Source organism: Saccopteryx bilineata, chromosome 4 (genome assembly GCF_036850765.1).
Source record: "Saccopteryx bilineata isolate mSacBil1 chromosome 4, mSacBil1_pri_phased_curated, whole genome shotgun sequence".
Taxonomy (NCBI): domain Eukaryota; kingdom Metazoa; phylum Chordata; class Mammalia; order Chiroptera; family Emballonuridae; genus Saccopteryx; species Saccopteryx bilineata.
Window position 1 is genome coordinate 55,392,672 of NC_089493.1, and position 18,077 is coordinate 55,410,748.

The 18,077-nt window shown below is 38.7% G+C and overlaps 1 protein-coding gene and 1 non-coding gene across 8 annotated transcripts in view; one reads left to right on the top strand and one right to left on the bottom strand.

The window, feature by feature from the left end:
• The window catches only part of CSNK1G1 (casein kinase 1 gamma 1), a 226,036-nt gene that overhangs the window by 65,167 nt on the left and 142,792 nt on the right, over window positions 1-18,077 (top strand). For all 7 annotated transcript variants that reach the window (XM_066273996.1, XM_066273997.1, XM_066273998.1 and 4 more), the window contains one exon: window positions 14,537-14,939. In XM_066273996.1, the coding sequence (XP_066130093.1) occupies window positions 14,759-14,939 (181 nt within the window). In that variant the 5' untranslated portion in view covers window positions 14,537-14,758. The remainder of the gene's footprint in view (window positions 1-14,536; window positions 14,940-18,077) is intronic.
• On the bottom strand, window positions 8,082-8,210 carry LOC136336661 (small Cajal body-specific RNA 4). The gene has a single exon (XR_010731496.1). It is a non-coding gene; the product is annotated as a small Cajal body-specific RNA 4 (non-coding RNA).

The window sequence follows — 18,077 nt, forward strand, 5'->3', positions numbered from 1 at the left end:
ATCCTTTGCCCCCCAGGGCTCAGCACAGAGGGGGCCAACTATAAAGCCCAGCTCTCAATCTCTGTCTGAATGAGATCTACTTGCATACTTTAAAAGCTGCTACTTGAGGGCCCCACCGTGGTTAGCCTGGATATAGGTGCTGGCCTGAGGTTCTCCTCTTTGGAACATTGACTGGACTTGGAGCACCCTCATCTATTGAGAGCCACTAAGAACAAAGAAGGAAGCTTGAACAATAACAAAGATTTGAGTGACAATTAAGAGCTAGGGTCTGGCTGAATCCTAAGTTTCATCTACAGACTACTTTATCAAGACTGGAAGAGGTGGCTGTTTTATCCAGTGCACAGAAACCAACCCAGAGAGTGAAAGAAAATGAAGAAAGGAATATTTTCCAAATAAAATAACAATATATAACTTCAGAAATAGACCTTATCTAAACAGAGATTAGTGTTTTACCTGATAAAGATATCTAATGGCCATAAAAATCCTCACCAAAGTTAAATATCCTTTATGTTTGAAGAAGAGATAAAGAATTTTTTAGACATGCAAAGACTTAAGGAGTTCACTACCACTAAACCAGCCTTACACGAAATTCTACAAGGACTTCTTCAACCTAAAACAAAAACATACTATTTAGTAAGAGGAAAACGTATGAATGTATACATCTATTGAGATGTATGTATTATGTATATCATATATGATATTTTAATATTGTGGTTGCAATAAGGTAAAATGCATACTAAAGCTCTATATTTTTACTTGCTCCCTGCACATTTTATATTTTTGATACAATTTCTATCATTTTTTAAAATTTTTCCTTTTTTAGATTTTATTTAATGATAATTATATAGTTAAATTCAGAATGCTCTAGTGCAGTGGTAGTCAACCTGGTCCCTACCACCCACTAGTGGGCGTTCAGCTTTCATGGTGGGTGGTAGCGGAGCAACCAAAGTATAAATAAAAAGATAGATTTAACTATAGTGAGTTATTTTATAAAGATTTATTCTGCCAAACTTAGTGAAAATCCGACATAAAGTACTTGGTAAATAATTATTATTATATGCTTTAACTTGCGGTAACTCTACTTTATAAATTTTATAAAGTAAAGTTACTTCCCTAGTTTATTAATCACCATTACTGTGGAACCGGTGGGCGGTTAGAAAATTTTACTACTAACAGATATATAAGAGGGCGGTAGGTATAAAAAGGTTGACTAACCCTACTCTAGTGTAATGATAGTGGCTAAATTATTTATAAATCTTGTACAAAGTATAAAAGAGAAAATAGTAAAAATAAGTTAACTATAGGTATGCACAAGGTAAAAAGATAGAAATTGTGCCTGACCTGTAGTGGTGCAGTGGATAAAGCGTTGACCTGGAACGCTGAGGTCACCGGTTCAAAACCCTGGGTTTGCCTGGTCAAGGCACATATGGGAGTTGATACTTCCTGCTCCTTTCCCCTTTCTCTCTCTCTCTCTCTCTCTCTTACTCTCTCTCCTGTCTCTCTAAAAAAAAAAATGAATAAATAAAATCTAAAAAAGAAAATTTTTTAAAAAATGATAGAAATTGTATCAAAAATATAAAATGTGGAGGGAGCAAGTAAAAATATAGAGCTTTAGTATGCATTTTACCTTACTGCAACCACAAAATTAAAATATCATATATGATTGATACACAAAAACCAAAGAGAAAGGAATGTAAGCATACATTAAAGAAAATCATTAAGTCACAAAGGAAGGGACAAAGAGAACAAGAACGGGACAAAGGAATTACAAAACAGCCAGCAAATTGTAACAGTAAGTTTATATCTATCAATAATTTAAATATAAATAGATTAAAATTTCCAATCAAAAGACATAGAGTAGCTTAATGAATGAAAAGACAAGACTCAGCTCTGTGCTGCCTACGAGAGACACTTCTGCTTACGAACACATACTGGAAGTGAAGAAATGGAAACCAGAAAGAATGGTAGCTATACTTAAATCAGACTAATAAACTGTAAGGCAAAAAGACTATACTACGAAACAAGGTTATTATATAATGGTGATATTGTCAGTCGAACAAGAGGATATAGCTTTTGTGAGTGTTTTTATGCACCCTACATGGGAACACCTAAATATACTGTTTACAAAAATTAAGGGATATTTTATCACTTCATATTTGTTTTGAAATATTCCCTAATTTTTGTGAGCAATATATATAAATATCAATAGACTTATAGAGAGAAATAGTAACACAGTACAATAGCAGGGGACTTCTGTACCTCACTTTCAATAATGGATAGAACACCCAGACAAAAAAATCACTAAAAAACGTTGGAGTTAAAGTACATGTTAGCCCAGATGGACTTAATAGACATTTACACAACATTTTTTCCAACATCAGCAGAAAACATGTTTTTCTTTACCACACACAGAACATTCTCCATGATAACTCATATGTTGGGCCATGAAACACATTTTAATAAATTTGTGAAGATTGTAATCATATCAAGCATCTTTTCCAACCACAGTGGTATGAAACTAGAAATCAACTACAAGAAGAAAGTTGGAAAATTCAGAAATGTGTGCATATTAAACAACACACTACTTTCAAAGAAGAAATTAAAAGAGAAATCAACATAGTTTTGGAAAGTCCAGCCAGAGAAATTGGGTAACTAACGCATCAAAATTGGAAAGGACAAAGTAAAAATGTCATTGTTTTTGGCCCTGGCTAGTTGGCTCAGCAGTAGAGCATCGGCCTGGTGTGTGGAAGTCCCAGGTTCGATTCCCAGTCAGGGCACACGGGAGAAATTACCATCTGCTTCTCTACGGCTCCCCCTCTCCTTTCTTTCTCTTCTCTTTTTTCTTCTCTTCTTTCCTTTCTTCTCTCTCTCTCTCTCTCTCTCTCTCTCTCTCTCCTCCCACATCCATGGCTTGAATGGTTTGAACAAGTTGGCTCTGCCTCTCAATAAAAAAGAAAGAAAGAAAATGGGGGGGGAAATGTCACTGTTCACAGATGATATATTATATATAGGAAACCCTAAAGACTCCACCAAAAAACTAAACAAATTCAGTAAAGTTGCAGGTTAAAAAATCAATATACAAAAATCTGTTGCATTTCTACACCCTAATAACTATCAGGAAGAAGAATTAGCTGACCTGTGGTGGTGCAGTGGATAAAGCGTTTACCTTGAACACTGAGGTTACCTGTTCAAAACCACTGGCTTGCCTGGTCAAGGCACATATGGGAATTGATGCTTCCTGCTCCTCCCCTCCTTTCTTTCTCTCTCTCTGTCTCTCTCTCTCCCTCTCCCTCTCCCTCTTTCTCTGTCTTCCCCCTCTCTAAATAAACAAATTTAGAAAAAGAAGAATTAAGAAAACTGTTTCATTTACAGTTGCATCAAAAAGAATTAAATATTTCGCCCTGGCCAGATACCTCAGTTGATTAAGCATCATCCTGAAGCACAGAGGTTGCCAGTTTGATCCCCGGTCAGGGTATATACAGGAACAGATTAATGTTCCTGTCTCTCACTCTCCTCCATTTCTGTTTCATTAAGTCAATTTAAAAAAATAAAAGAAAAAAGAATAATATGTCTGGGAATAAATTTAATCAAATAAGTGAAAGGTCTATACACTAAAAACTATAAGATGATAAAAGAAATTGAAGAAGGCCCTGGCCGGTTGGCTCAGTGGTAGAGCGTCGTCCTGGCGTGCGGGGGACCCGGGTTCGATTCCTGGCCAGGGCACATAGGAGAGGCACCCATTTGCTTCTCCACCGTCCCCCTCCTTCCTCTCTGTCTCTCTCTTCCCCTCCCGCAGCCAAGGCTCCATTGGAGCAGGGATGGCCCGGGCGCTGGGGATGGCTCCTTGGCCGTTGCCCCAGGTGCTGGAGTGGCTCTGGTTGCCGCAGAGCGACGCCCCGGAGGGGCAGAGCGTCGCCCCTGGTGGGCATGCCGGGTGGATCCCGGTCGGGCGCATGCGGGAGTCTGTCTGACTGTCTCTCCCTGGCCAAATAGATCGATTGATTAGAGAATCTTTCTGAAGTACAGAGGTTGCGAGTTTGGTCCTGGTCAGGGAACGGCTTGATGTTTCTGTCTGTCTCCCTCCCTTCCTCTCTGGCTAAAATCAATCAATAAAAAAATTAAAAAAATTCTACTTCTGGGTATTTATCCAATAGAAAGAAAATCACTATTCAAAGAGATAGCTGCAGCCTCATAGTTTTGCAGCATTATTTACTATAGCCAAGATTTGGAAACAGTTCAAGTGCCCAACAATGGATAAATGAATACATAAGGCATGGTGCCTGAGGAGGTGGTGGAGCAGCAGATAGTGTCAGCCTGGGACACAGAGGACCCATTTCAAAACCCTGAGGTCACAGGCTTGAGGGCAGGCTCATCCAGCTTGAGCATGGGGGTCATCAACATGATGTCATGGTTTGAGCCTTAAGGTCTCTGGCTTGAGCAAGGGGTCACTGACTCAGCAGGAGTCCCTCAGTCAAGGCATGTATGAGAAGCAATCAATGAACAACTAAAAAGTGCTGCAACTATGAGTTGATGGTTCTTGTCTCTCCCTTCCTGTCTATCTTTTTTTTTCTCTCTCTCTAAAAAATAAAAAGAAAAGAATTAGACATTAATAATCAAAATTTTTGTAAAACAGAAACAGTAATAGTATTTGAATCTATAAATATCATTCGCCTTAATAATAGCACTCCCATAATGTATCTTGGCTACAATCCATCAATATTTGTCAATAGTGAGGTTTTCCTATTGTGTCCCTTTTTATTATTATTTTTTTATTTTTTTTACAGAGACAGAGAGAGAGTCAGAGAGAGGGATAGTCAAGGACAGAGAGACAGGAATGAAGAGAGATGAGAAGCATCAATCATTAGTTTTTCGTTGCGACACCTTAGTTGTTCATTGATTGCTTTCTCATATGTGCCTTGACCGTGGGTGTTCAGCAGACCGAGTAACCCCTTGCTCAAGCCAGCGACCTTGGGTTCAAGCTGGTGAGCTTCTTGCTTAAACCAGATGAGCCCGCGCTCAAGCTAGCGACCTTGGGGTCTCGAAGCTGGGTCCTCCGCATCCCAGACCGACGCTCTAACCACTGCGCCACTGCCTGGTCAGGCGTGTCCCTTTTAAAAAAGCTAAAACGCATTATGTGCCTTCTTTTTGTACTTAAGTTGTCTTATAATTTTTTTTTTTTGTATTTTTCTGAAGCTGGAAACGGGGAGAGACAGTCAGATAGACCCCCGCATGCATCCGACCGGGATCCACCTGGCACGCCCACCAGAGGGCGATGCTCTGCCCCTCCAGGGTGTCACTCTGTTACGACCAGAGCCACTCTAGCGCCTGGGGCAGAGGCCAAGGAGCCATCCCCAGCGCCCGGGCCATCTTTGCTCCAGTGGAGCCTCGGCTGCAGGAGGGGAAGAGAGAGACAGAGAGGAAGGAGAGGGGGAGGGGTGGAGAAGCAGATGGGCGCTTCTCCTGTGTGCCCTGGCCGGGAATCGAACCTGGGACTTCTGCACGCCAGGCCGATGCTCTACCACTGAGCCAACCGTCCAGGGCCTAAGTTGTCTTATAATTTTTTATTGTCCTATGATTTTTGATAGTTTTTGGTGCACATACATCACATGCATACCTGCAGATGTCATTTTTCTAAATATTCACTGACTACGTTCTTTGGGTGTTATATACTGCTCTTAAAGTTTATCCTGTGTTCAGGCCCTGGCTGGTTGGCTCAACAGTAGAGCGTCAGCCTTGCGTGTGGACGTCTGTCTGTCCCTATCTGTCCCTGTCTATGTCTCTGTCAGAAAAAAAAAAGTTTATTCTGTGTTCTAAACGTCAAGTTGGTCTCTGATCCCATTCTTTGAGAAGCCTACAGTGGAAATTTTATATATTGTTGCAGGCACTGTTTGTTGACAACTCAGCATAAGGAGAATTTTCTTGGGAGCTCTGGGGAGAACTTTTATTCTTACCGAAAAATAGATGCTTTTTTGCTATTGCCTTTCATTTCTGTTTTGTACACTGGTGTAGGAAATGATACCTGAAGCTGAAGCTTGTGACTAAAAGACTGCAAGCATTATAATCAAAGTGAACCTGTGGTAGATGAAGAAATAGAAGAAATAAAGGGTGATCACTTTGGAGGTTCTTTAAAGTTAAACATATGCCCTGGCCGGATGATTCAGTTGGTTGGAGGATTGTTGCAAAGCACAGAGGTTGCCAGTTCGATCCCGGGTCAAGGCACATAGAAGAATGGATTGATCTTCCTGTCTGTCCTTCTCCCTTCCTGTTTCTCTAAAATCAGTAAAATAAACATTAAAAAAATAGAAAAAAAATAAAGTTAAACATACACTTATCATATGATCCAGCATTCCTATACCAATAAACAATTTCATTATCTTTATTATATGTGGCTTAAGTGTCTGTTTGTCGCCGGTAGCTTATTGGTTGCTTGCGTAACTGTACTAGCCAATGGGGTGAAGTTGCCACGGCTGAACACAAATTGAGCGGGTTGGGGGAAGGTGAACATTTGTTTGCATTGGCAATCATCTGCTTTTGAAACAATTTAAGGCTGAACGCAAATTGAGCGTGTCAGGGGGAAAGTGAACATTTGTTTGCATTGGCAATCATCTGTTTTACATAAAAACTATGTCTTAACGTAATTTCTTTTAAGAATGCCTCCTAGAAAATACAGCACTGAAGAGAAGAGAAAAGGAGCTAAAGCTGCACAAAAACGACTTTCTCGACAAAAAGAAACCACTGAGCAGAGAAAGACAAGGCTTGCTTCAGTTGCAGAGCAAATGCGTCTTTCTTGGCAAAATGAGACTGATGAGCATAGAGAAACAAGGCTTGCCTCAGATGCAAGACAAAAAAGCCTGTCTCGACAAAATGAGTCCCTTGAACAAAGGCAGGAGAGAAATGCAAAAAAACGACAGAGTAATGCTGACTGAAACGCAAAAAGGATTAAAAGTTTCAAACGGAGAAACTTTAATTTTTGAACATTCCTCTGGTGACATGAATATTAAATGTGAACACTGTCAGTCTTTAAACTTCAAGTTAGAAACTAATCGATTTGACTGTGGCAAGAAAGGATTTTCTCAATGTTGCAACTATGATCATCAATAAGTCTCAGGGCCAAACGCTTAAGAGTGTTGGCATTTTTTTTACCTGAGCCTGCATTTGGACACTGTCAACTTTATGTTGCCTGTTCAAGAGTTTGTGACAGAACGGACGTAAAATGAAAAATAATTGATGGTCCTCTGCAAGGCGAGCTTAAAAATGATGGAAAGATCTACACAAGAAATGTTGTGTACAAAGAAATCTTTGACATGTGAATTAACATTTTATTATTTAAATCACCTTTATTTATTGAGTTAGCGGTGGCTCTTAAGAAATGTACCATCAGTGGTTTCCTTCATTGCACTCTAAGCAATTAAGCAAGTAGAAGGGGGAAACCCTGTGGGGCACTAAGCAAAGGGGTGTCCTCGCCACCTGCCCTGGGTAATTCAGTTTGAATTAGCAGACACCTTTGCACAAATCATTTTAATTACAATTTATAATATCTAGAACAGCGGTCATTTCGTGTGACCGCCGGGCTTTCTAGTAAGTTACATCAGAAAAGAAAGATTTAGCCTGACCAGGTAGTGGCGCAGTGGATAGAGTGTGGGCCTGAGATGCTGAGCACAGGCTGGCCAGCCTGAGCATGGGATTATAGACATAATCCCGTTGTCGCTGGCTTGCCTCCAAAGGTCTGTGGCTCTAGCAAAGGGTCACTGGCTCTGCTTGAGCTTCCCCCACAACCCCCTACTGGTCAAGAAATGTGTGAGAAGCAATCAGTGAACAACTAAAGTGGCACAACTAAAAGTTGATGTTTCTCATCTCTCTCCCTTCCTGTCTCTCTCCAGAAAAAAACAAAAAAGAGGTATATTTTTCTGGTGAATAAACTGTTTACAGTTACTTGTTACTTATTTATTGAATGTGTTAATGTTATGATGAATACATATTTGAAATTTAGAATCAGACCAGTAAGTTTCTTAAAGCTAATTCTAGTATTTCTGTCAATTTAGGAAAGCCTAACTTAAAGGAAAAAATATATATATTTTTTTAAATGTTGGTTAGCACAGTCAGCCCTGTGATATTCTTCAATAAGAGCTGCTCTCTCCAACCCTTTTTTCTAGGAGGATTGTATCAGCAGAGTCTTGCTTCATCAGACTCAGCCTTCTTAGTCCTCCAGAGGAAAAAATATTTTTAAACTATGAAACTTGCCTGACCTGTGGTGGCACAGTGGATAAAGCGTCGACCTGGAATGCTGAGGTCACCAGTTCAAAACCCTAGGCTTGCCCAATCAAGGCAAATATGGGAAGCAACTACTACGAGTTGATGCTTCCTGCCCTACAACTCCTTTCTCTCTCTCAAATCAATAAAGTTAAAAAGCCTGACCAGGCAGTGGCGCAGTGGATAGAGCGTCGGACTGGGATGCGGAGGACGGTTTGAGACCCTGAGGTCGCCAGCTTGAGCGTGGGCTAATCTGGTTTGAGCAAAGCTCACCAGCTTGGATCCAAGGTCGCTGGCTTGAGCAAGGGGTTACTCAGTCTGCTGAAGGCCCTCAGTCAAGGCACATATGAGAAAGCAGTCAATGAACAACTAAAGTGTCGCAACGAAAAACTAATAATTGATGCTTCTCATCTCTCTTCGTTCCTGTCTGTCTGTCCCTATTTATCCCTCTCTCTGACTCGCTCTCTGTCTCAGTAAAAAATAAAAATAAATAAATAAAATGAGCCATATATATATAAATATATGTATTTCCTTATTTCCCCAGGTATAAGATGCTTCCATGTATAAGATGCACCTTAATTTTGAAAAAAAAAAGTTAAATAAAATGTATGAGACCTTACATATTTTTTATAATCAAGTTGTAATTTATTTCAGAAACTTATTTTTACCCTTCCCAGAAAGTATCACTCCATCAATAAATCCCACATAATTACTGAATAAAAACAGATTTGGACACATGGCTTTCTTCACTGGGAAATGATAAGAGCTCTCTAGCAGATTAGATAATTGCAATCTATAGTAAAATCAACAAATCCAAATTTGTCGGTTTACATTAGAGGTGAGAAATATGGCTACCTTCAGAATTGGTTGGTGAAAAGTTACTTCACGGATTGCTCTATAAGATATGCTATAACACTGCATCAAACTGAAATGGGAGAAATTTATGCTTCTAGTAACTACCACCCTGAGCCAACATATTAGATATAGGTCAAAACCAAGAGTAACTTTGGCACAAAGTCATTCTCTATAAGGCAGCAAATAGATGCTTTGTGGGAGTTGTTTCATGGTCTTTTATCCTGAATGAAATAACTAAAGTAAATGTAATACTTTGTGCCATAGTATTTTGAGAAGTTGCATGAAGTTTAAAAACGTAAGTCATTATAAAAGCAACAAAGAAAATATTAAAGAATTATAGCTCTAAAATTTTTTTGTGTGTGTATTTTTCTGAAGTTAGAAGCGTGGAGGCAGTCAGACTCCCACATGCGCCTGACCAGGATCCACCCAGCATACCAACCAGGGGATGATACTCTGCCCATCTGGGGCATTGCGCCGTTGTGGCCGGAGCCATTCTAGCACCTGAGGTGGAGGCCATAGAGGCATCCTCAGTGCTCAGGCCAAGTTTGCTCCAATGGAGCCTTGGCTGCAGGAGGGGAAGAGACAGAGAGAGAAAGAAGAGGGAAAAGGGTGGGGAAACAGGTAGGTGCTTCTCCTGTGTGCCCTGACTGGGAATCAAACCTGGGACTTCCACACACCGGGCCGATGCTCTACCACTGATAGCTATGAATCTCTTAAAAATAAATCACTGATTTACAGATTATTTCAAATTCTCATATACTGGTGTTGTCAAAAATGAGACACATAAATATTTAAATTTTAAAGCCTACATTCTCTTTGCCTTTTTTTGATAGACAAGACAAGGCTGCCAGGCTTCTAAATCTTTTTTTTTTTTTTAAGAGGGGGAGTAGGGGGAGGAGAGAAAGGGACAGATGGACAGAAAGGGAGAGAGATGGGAAGCATCAGTTCTTTGTTGTGGCTCCTTAGTTGTTCATTGACTGCTTTCCTATACTGGAGGCTCCAGTGACCCCTTGCTCAAGCCAGTTACCTTGAGCTTTAAGCCAGAGACCTTTGGGCTCAAACCAGTAACCATGGGGTCATGTCTATGATCCTGCACTCAAGCTGGTGACCTCAAGGTTTTGAACCTGGGTCCTCAGTGTCCCAGCTTAATGCTCTATCTACCGCACTACCACTGGTCAGGCATAAACATCAATTTATTGACATAATTTCTCTCCTTTACTCCCCTTATTTTATTATTAGAAGCATACAGTTTGTCTTTTACTGATGTCCTTGAATGCCATTTTTTAAAAATAAGGTTAAGATATGACTTACCTTAGATATTCTATTTGACCTGGTTCTTGAGTTGTTTTTGATATATGTTACTGCTTGTAACTGTAAATAAACTATTTAATATTCTTGTAAAATAGAAATCCTAACTAGCCTGTCTTCACACTATTGAATTTAAGTGAAATAATACTAGCTTTTTGTTGGAGGAATTGTAGGAGTTCTTAAAGTAAATTGGGGTTCTCTTTACTTTTATTATCTGGTATAAAATACTGTATTTGGTTATGTCACTGGGAACCTTTTCTGTTAAGCAAGAATATCATAATTATTACTCAGTATTTGATCCCAATTATATGTAGGAAAGTTAAGAGATATGATAAGATCTTTAACTTCAAAGGCTTAAATTAAATCAACACTTAGAGTATATATCAATAAGATGTGGTACATGGTTGGTGGCAGATGAGGTATAGAAAGTGGTGCTACAAGTATGAAGTGGTTAGTAAAGGTTTCACAAAGGGAGTGAGTCAAGCCTTAAAATAGAAGAGTTAGTACGTTTGAGGTGTAAGGGCTAAGAATGGATGTTTCTTGTGTTTATTTACTAGCTTTTTAAGACAAATTTAAATGAGGAGTTGACACTGAAGGGATTTAAATGACAAGCTGAAAAGTTTGTAACTGGAAAGTACAAAGTAGTTTTGAGCAATTTGTGGTGATCAAGAAATGTTCAATTTGCCTTCTTAAATGAAAGGCACCACATAAAGTGATATTGACTAAAATTCATCTTTTATTAATGGATTAGAGCAGGGGTAGTCAACCTTTTCATACCTACTGCTCACTTTTGAATCTCCGTTGGTAGTAAAATTTTCTAACCACCCACTGGTTCCACAGTAATGGTGATTTATAAAGTAGGGAAGTAACTTTACTTTATAAAATTTATAAAGCAGAGTTACAGCAAGTTAAAGCATATAATAATAATTACTTACCAAGTACTTTATGTCAGATTTTCGCTGTTTGGCAGAATAAATCTTTATAAAACAACTTACTATAGTTAAATTTATCTTTTTATTTATACTTTGGTTGCTTTTTATTTATACATGAAAGCTGGAATGTCCACTAGTGAGCGGTAGGGACCAGGTTGACTGCCACTGGATTAGACTGTGCTAATGTCCCATGCATAGATTAGAAAATTGATATCTTTTTTTTTTTTTTTTTGACAGAGTCAGGGAGAGGGACAGATAGGGACAGACAGAAAAGGAGAAAGATGAGAAGCATCAATTCTTCGTTGTGGCACCATAGTTATTCACTGATTGCTTTCTCCTATGTGCCTTGATCTGGGGGGTGGGGGGGAGTTACAGCAGAGCGAGTGACCCCTTGCTCAAGCTAGCGATTTTGCGTTCAAGCTGGTGACCTCGGGGTTTTGAACCTGGGTCCTCTGTGTCCCAGTTCAGTGCTCTATCCACTGTGGCACTGCCTGGTCAGGCAGAAAATTGATATCTTAAATGAGAGTTTATGTCATTTGTGAGAAGGAAAGTTACTGTTCTGGTCTACAAGCAGGTGTTAAAATCATCCTTTTCTCTGCTGAAGGCAATTTTTAACTATGCAGTTTTCTCATCTTGCAAGTACTGTTTTTCTATTGCATGCATGCAAGTATACATGGGAAAGTAGAGTTGTGTGTGATTACTCCATCTTAATATTACATGAGTCTCAGTGCATGGAGAATGACAAGCATTTTTAAAATAATCTCCATCTGTTAGAAAAACAGAATGAACACAAAAATATGAAGAGCAACAACAGATAAGGTAGTACAGTTTTCTAAATCTTATAAATGAGACTACTATATGAGTGATAATTTATGAAAATTTGGAAGTTAGTTGAATACTCAAAATTGTTTAGATAGGCTAAGATACATACTTTTTCTGTCTTCAAAAATTCTTGTAATGTGAGGGAAGAAAGTAAAGCGTGCCAGTTTCTCATACAGAACACATTTCCACCAGTTAAGATGGGACTCTCTAAATAAAACATCTTAAATTATATTCCCATTTTCTTCCTAATATTGTTTGAGGAACTTTAGGTAAACAAAGATTATTGGAGCATATTAGCCACAATTGGAAATATAAAAAAAGAATAAGGAGCCTGACCAGGCGGTGGCGCAATGGATAGAGTGTCGGACTGGGATGCAGAGGACCCAGGTTCGAGACCCCAAGGTCGCCAGCTTAAGCGCGGGCTCATCTGGTTTGAGCAAAAATCCCACTAGCTTGAACCCAAGGTCATTGGCTCCAGGAAGGGGTTACTCAGTCTGCTGAAGGCCCGCGGTCAAGGCACATATGAGAAAGCAATCAATGAACAACTAAGGTGTTGTAATGCACAATGAAAAACTAATGATTGATGCTTCTCATCTCTCTCCGTTCCTGTCTGTCTGTCTGTCCCTGTCTATCCCTCTCTCTGACTCACTCTCTGTCTCTATAAAAAAAAAAAAAAGGAAAATATGCATAATGTTGTTAATGTAGGAAGTGCAGTAATTGCTGACCTTGTCTTAATCACCTTTACTTTTTTCCTTAATAGAATATACATTATGAATGTAGATGGCCTGACCTGTGGTGGCGCAGTGGATAAAGCGTCGACCTGGAAATGCTGAGGTTGCCGGTTCAAAACCCTGGGCTTGCCTGGTCAAGGCACATATGGGAGTTGATGCTTCTAGCTCCTCCTTACCTTCTCTCTCTGTCTCTCTCTCCTCTTTCTCTCCCTCTCTGTCTCTCTTTCTCCCTTTCTCTGTCCTCTCTAAAATAAATAAATAAAATAAAATAAAAAATTAAAAAAAAAAAAAAGCAGGACATTATGAATGTAGATGTATTTTTTGAATTCGGAAATGTGTATTTTGTTAATGATTAGCTGTGTGAAAGTCTAAAGTCATTGTGCAGTTTTATCAATGCAAAGAAAACAGGCAGAAAATATGAAAATAAACAATTTTAGCTACTGTAGTAAAGCAAATGGGTTATATTCTTGGATCATTTACCCATTTGTATGGTCAGCTCACAGGTGTCCATAGGAAGCCTACAGTCTAGACATTTTTGCTTTATTGTATACATATAGTAATAACCAAGCAGTTCAAATTCTCTTTTTTCTTAAAGTTTTAAGGAAAATAATTACTAAAAGTGGAAACAGCCCTAGCCAGGTGACTCAGTTGGTTGGAGTGTTGTCCTGATACTCCAAGGTTGGAGGATCAGTCCCTGGTCCAGGCACATACAAAAATCAACCAGTGGATGGGTGGAACAGCGAATCAATGTTTCTCTCTTCCTTTCTTCTTCCCCCTTTCTCTCTAAAGTCAATAAATAAAAAATTTTAAAATGAAACATAAGTATGTGTTTAGTGATAAGAATTTTTGTTGTTAAGGATACTCACCTGGGTTATCAAAAATAGCCTTGAAATTTATCTCATTGTAAACTTGTCTTGGGCTAGTCCTGACCTGAACACTGGAGAATTTTCACTCGGATGAGGATTGTTTCAGCTTTTTTGTTTCTGAGCTTTATTTTCTGTTTGGATTTGTGCACAGAATCAGCTTCAGGCACTCTGTATACTCAGTCCACAGTGAAGACGAGGCCAAAAGTTCAGCTTTTCAAAGCTTTAGTCTAGGATGGCTTACTACCACTAGAGTTTTGGAAAGACCTTTGTAAAGTAGTCTTGGTCATTCAGGGACTTGTCTTGGATTTTGTGATTGCTGTCAGTGCTTGATAAATGATAGGATTGGAGGAGAAAGAGAGTGAGTAATATCATTTCTGATAGGTCCTATCTAAATTAAAAGGAAGAACATTTCATTGTTCTCATAATTAATGAGGTTGAGCCCTACTGTATCCTTCTGTTGGCCTGTGATAAAAAAGTCTACCAATAACTTTCTTCTGGGTCACAGGTACAGTACTGAAAGAGAGAATTTTATTTTAAAGATTTGTGTGTTCCCTTAGCTGCCATGGTCTAACAGCCTAATGAGGTTATGTTACCTGATGAATAACTAGTCCAGATGGCTAAATGGTTGGAGGATATAAAACCAAAACCCATTTCAGGAAACTATCTACTTTGCTAATTTTTGAATAGAAGCCATTCTACTTAGTGATAACTTTATCAATTTGTTTTAAAATTTAATTTTTAACTCTGTGTTTTTTTTTTTATTTTTACCTAGGTTACAAAATACCCTCCTATGCTTGAAACCTACAGACTACATGTCCTACAAGAACGACCCAATGGTTTTTTATCCCCTGGAGATACATTAGAAACATAACTATGGTGCCAAAAGAACTGCTTACCTTTCTCTGACTACGGTTTATTTGGACATACTTTTGAATTGAAGAAAGGTATACAGCCTGAGGCTACTCATTGTGGAGAGACTCTGTCGTGTAGGATCATGGACCATCCTAGTAGGGAGAAGGATGAAAGACAACGGACCACTAAACCCATGGCACAAAGGAGTGCACACTGTTCCCGACCGTCTGGCTCTTCAACATCCTCTGGGGTTCTTATGGTGGGACCCAACTTCAGGGTTGGCAAGAAGATAGGGTGTGGGAACTTCGGAGAACTCAGATTAGGTAAGAACTTAGTTATTACCAGTGGCTTCCCTAACAACAGCAGCAGCAATAGTATGTTGTGGTGTGTTTCAAGATAAGAGGTTTCTAATTTTATGGCAAATTCTCTTAAGGAAGACCTATTGTTATAAGAACTGAACAATTTGTGAATGGGATAGTCATTATCAGTTATAATTGTTATTCAGGGTTCACCTCTGGGTCTATAGGCTTTTAAATTTTCCATAGGGAGATCTGTAAATATCAATAAAATGAAGATTCTGATTTAGTTGGTCCGAGCTCTAAATTCTCTCTTTTTAATAGACTCTCAGGTACTCTAAATGCTGTTGGCCCTTGAACCCTACACTTCAAGAAGGGAGTATGGTCTTGTTTTCATTCAAACCATGCCCCTAATGAGGCAATCATACCCTAATTTAATCTGCAAGCATATACAGTGGTCACTTGTCTATCATGGGGGTTAGGTTCCACAACCCCTTGCAATAGGGGAAAATCCATGAAGTAATGACCTTATATTTATTTTATTATTTATATACATTTTAACGCTTTATAAACTTTCCCCACACTCTTATAAATCTTTCCTACACTGTTATTAACCTTTGTCAGATTCTTATAAACACTTCCTATGCTCTTAAACACTTTCTACACTCTTAAACCTACATAATTTTAGGAAATAAAATTCTATATGGGTACTCACCAGTGAATATACTACAACTTGAATGATGAAGATGATGGTGAGTTAGCTGTGCAGTACCGATAATGATGAAGGTGGTGATGATGAGATGAATGTACTGCATAGCCAAGAAGAGCATTACAGCTCATCTGCTGTACACTACGTATTTTATTTTGATTTAATATTCTTTTAATATATTTTAATATTTTATATTGTTTTCAATTTTTTAGGCTAGAAAATGCTTATTTTACCACAAAAGTAATTAAAACAATAAATATATAAAAATACTTATACACTGCAAAATCCTGCAATTTAGTGAAAAATCCACAACACCAAATTAGATATATACAATTTAAAAATCTACGATACAGTGAGACCACAAAAAGTGAGCTGTGATGTGGTAAGAGAGGCATTTCAGCTGATACTATGTTTACATTTCTTCCTGGAAGTCCCATCATTAGGACTTCTGGGAGAGATTAGGCAATTTTATTTCCCAGCCAAAGAAATGGATTTTTAAAATTTCAAGCACAAATTTATGAGTGAGAGGATGAGTAATGACAAAATTGGCCAGTTTGAAGATGTGAAATTGGAAAAGAGGTACACTGGGTATTTATTTATATATTGGGTATTTATAAACTTTTTTTTATAACCCTCCTAGACATCAGCTTGGATAATATGAGGTCTCCTTTTAAGTTAAAGTGTTTGCTTTGCTTTGCTTTACTTTCCCTCCCTCCTTCCTTCCCTCCCTCTCTTCCTCCTTCCTTCCCACCCTCCCTTCACTCCTTCCTTCCTTCCTTCCCTCCCTCCCTTCCTCTCCTTCCTCTCCTTCCTTCCTTCCTTCCCTCCCTCTCTTCACTCCTTCCTTCCTTCCCACCCTCCCTCCCTCCCTTCCTTTTCTTTCTTTCTGAGAGAGAGAGACAGGAAGGGAGAGAGATTGAAAAGCATCAACTCATCATTGCAGCACTTTAGTTGTTCATTGATTGCTTTCTTAATATGTGCCTTGACTGAGGAGCTCCAGCAGAGCCATGACCCCTGCTCAAGCCAGCGACCTCAGGGTTCTGAACCTGGGACTTCAGCATCCCAGGTTCACGCCCTATATACTGTGCCACCACCTGTCAGGTTAAATGTTTTCTTTTTCTTCATAAACATTGAGGCTGTGGATTGTTATAAGACCCTTTGTTAGGACACTTGGGCCTTTGGGGGAATGGGAGTGTAGAAGCATAAGATAATTTTGCTTGTTACTTCTCTACCTCTGATGATTCTGCAAAAGAAGATGGAAAAAGTTTTTTGTACCTTCATAGAGATTCAGGGAAACATCAGTATATTAGCCAGGGATCACTGGATGCGGTTTTGAATTTAGGAGTGCTGAGAATGAATTTATTTTTACTGGTAGGAAGCTGTCAGCCTAGAATTTTAAGACCTGGCTAGGATAATGCAAGGCTTTTCACATTTAGTGATATGTTCATGTTGAGATTAGGAAAGCCAGCAGATGCTACTGAGCATAGGAGTAAGATGGGTAATTTCACAATGCTTGAGTTCCTAGCAACTACTAAGTTGTTTTAGCAGCTAGTTTCATGAACATTCATTTATGTAATGTATTGACTTTGCTCTAATATAATGGTAGTACTTGAATTAAATAGATTCTGACATAAACATCCACAAAATTACTGCTGAGCGGCAGTTTATAATGTGAAACCCTGGGCTTGCCTGGTCAAGGCACATATGGGAGTTGATGCTTCCAGCTCCTCCCCCCCTTCTCTCTCTCTGTCTCTCCTCTCTCTCTCTCTCTCTCTCCCCCTCTCCTCTCTAAAATGAATAAATAAAAAAAACTATAATGCATATAAATTCACGTATTCTCAAAATATTATAAAATAGTTTAATTTCTATAAAGTTGACAAAAAACCTTGATCAGTGAAAACTGAAACTGTTTTATTCACTTAAATCTAGATTTGTATTACATGATCTTTACATTTACATGGGAATGGAAAACTCCATTCAGTTTAAAAGGATAAATGTGTAGCCCATGTATATTTTCAGAGTAATAAGGTGTTGTGTTTTATTTCCTCTCATGAAATAGGATAATTTTGTTAGTTCTCATTTTGAACTGCCTTGTAGTCAGTAGAAAGCATTTGTCTGTCTTTTCAAGTGGTTTTATTCTTGTGTGTTTATCAGGTTTTCATGAGCCCTGGGACCATATTATTACAGCATTACAGCATTGTATCTAGGAATACTTTTTATTAACAGAAACCAGAAAAGGTACTTTCAGATCATTTGACATCTTTCTAACAAGAATGTTTTGCTGAATACCCCATTCCAGCATTCTTTTGTTCTGATATTTGTAAATAGAAGATTGTGCAGACAACAGAAAGATGTAAACTAGGAAATTCCAAACACAAGGCAGGTACAGATAGTCCTTCACCTGGGTTTCTGTTTACAGTGTCGTGATTCTTCTTCAAACTTATTTCTTGAAATTT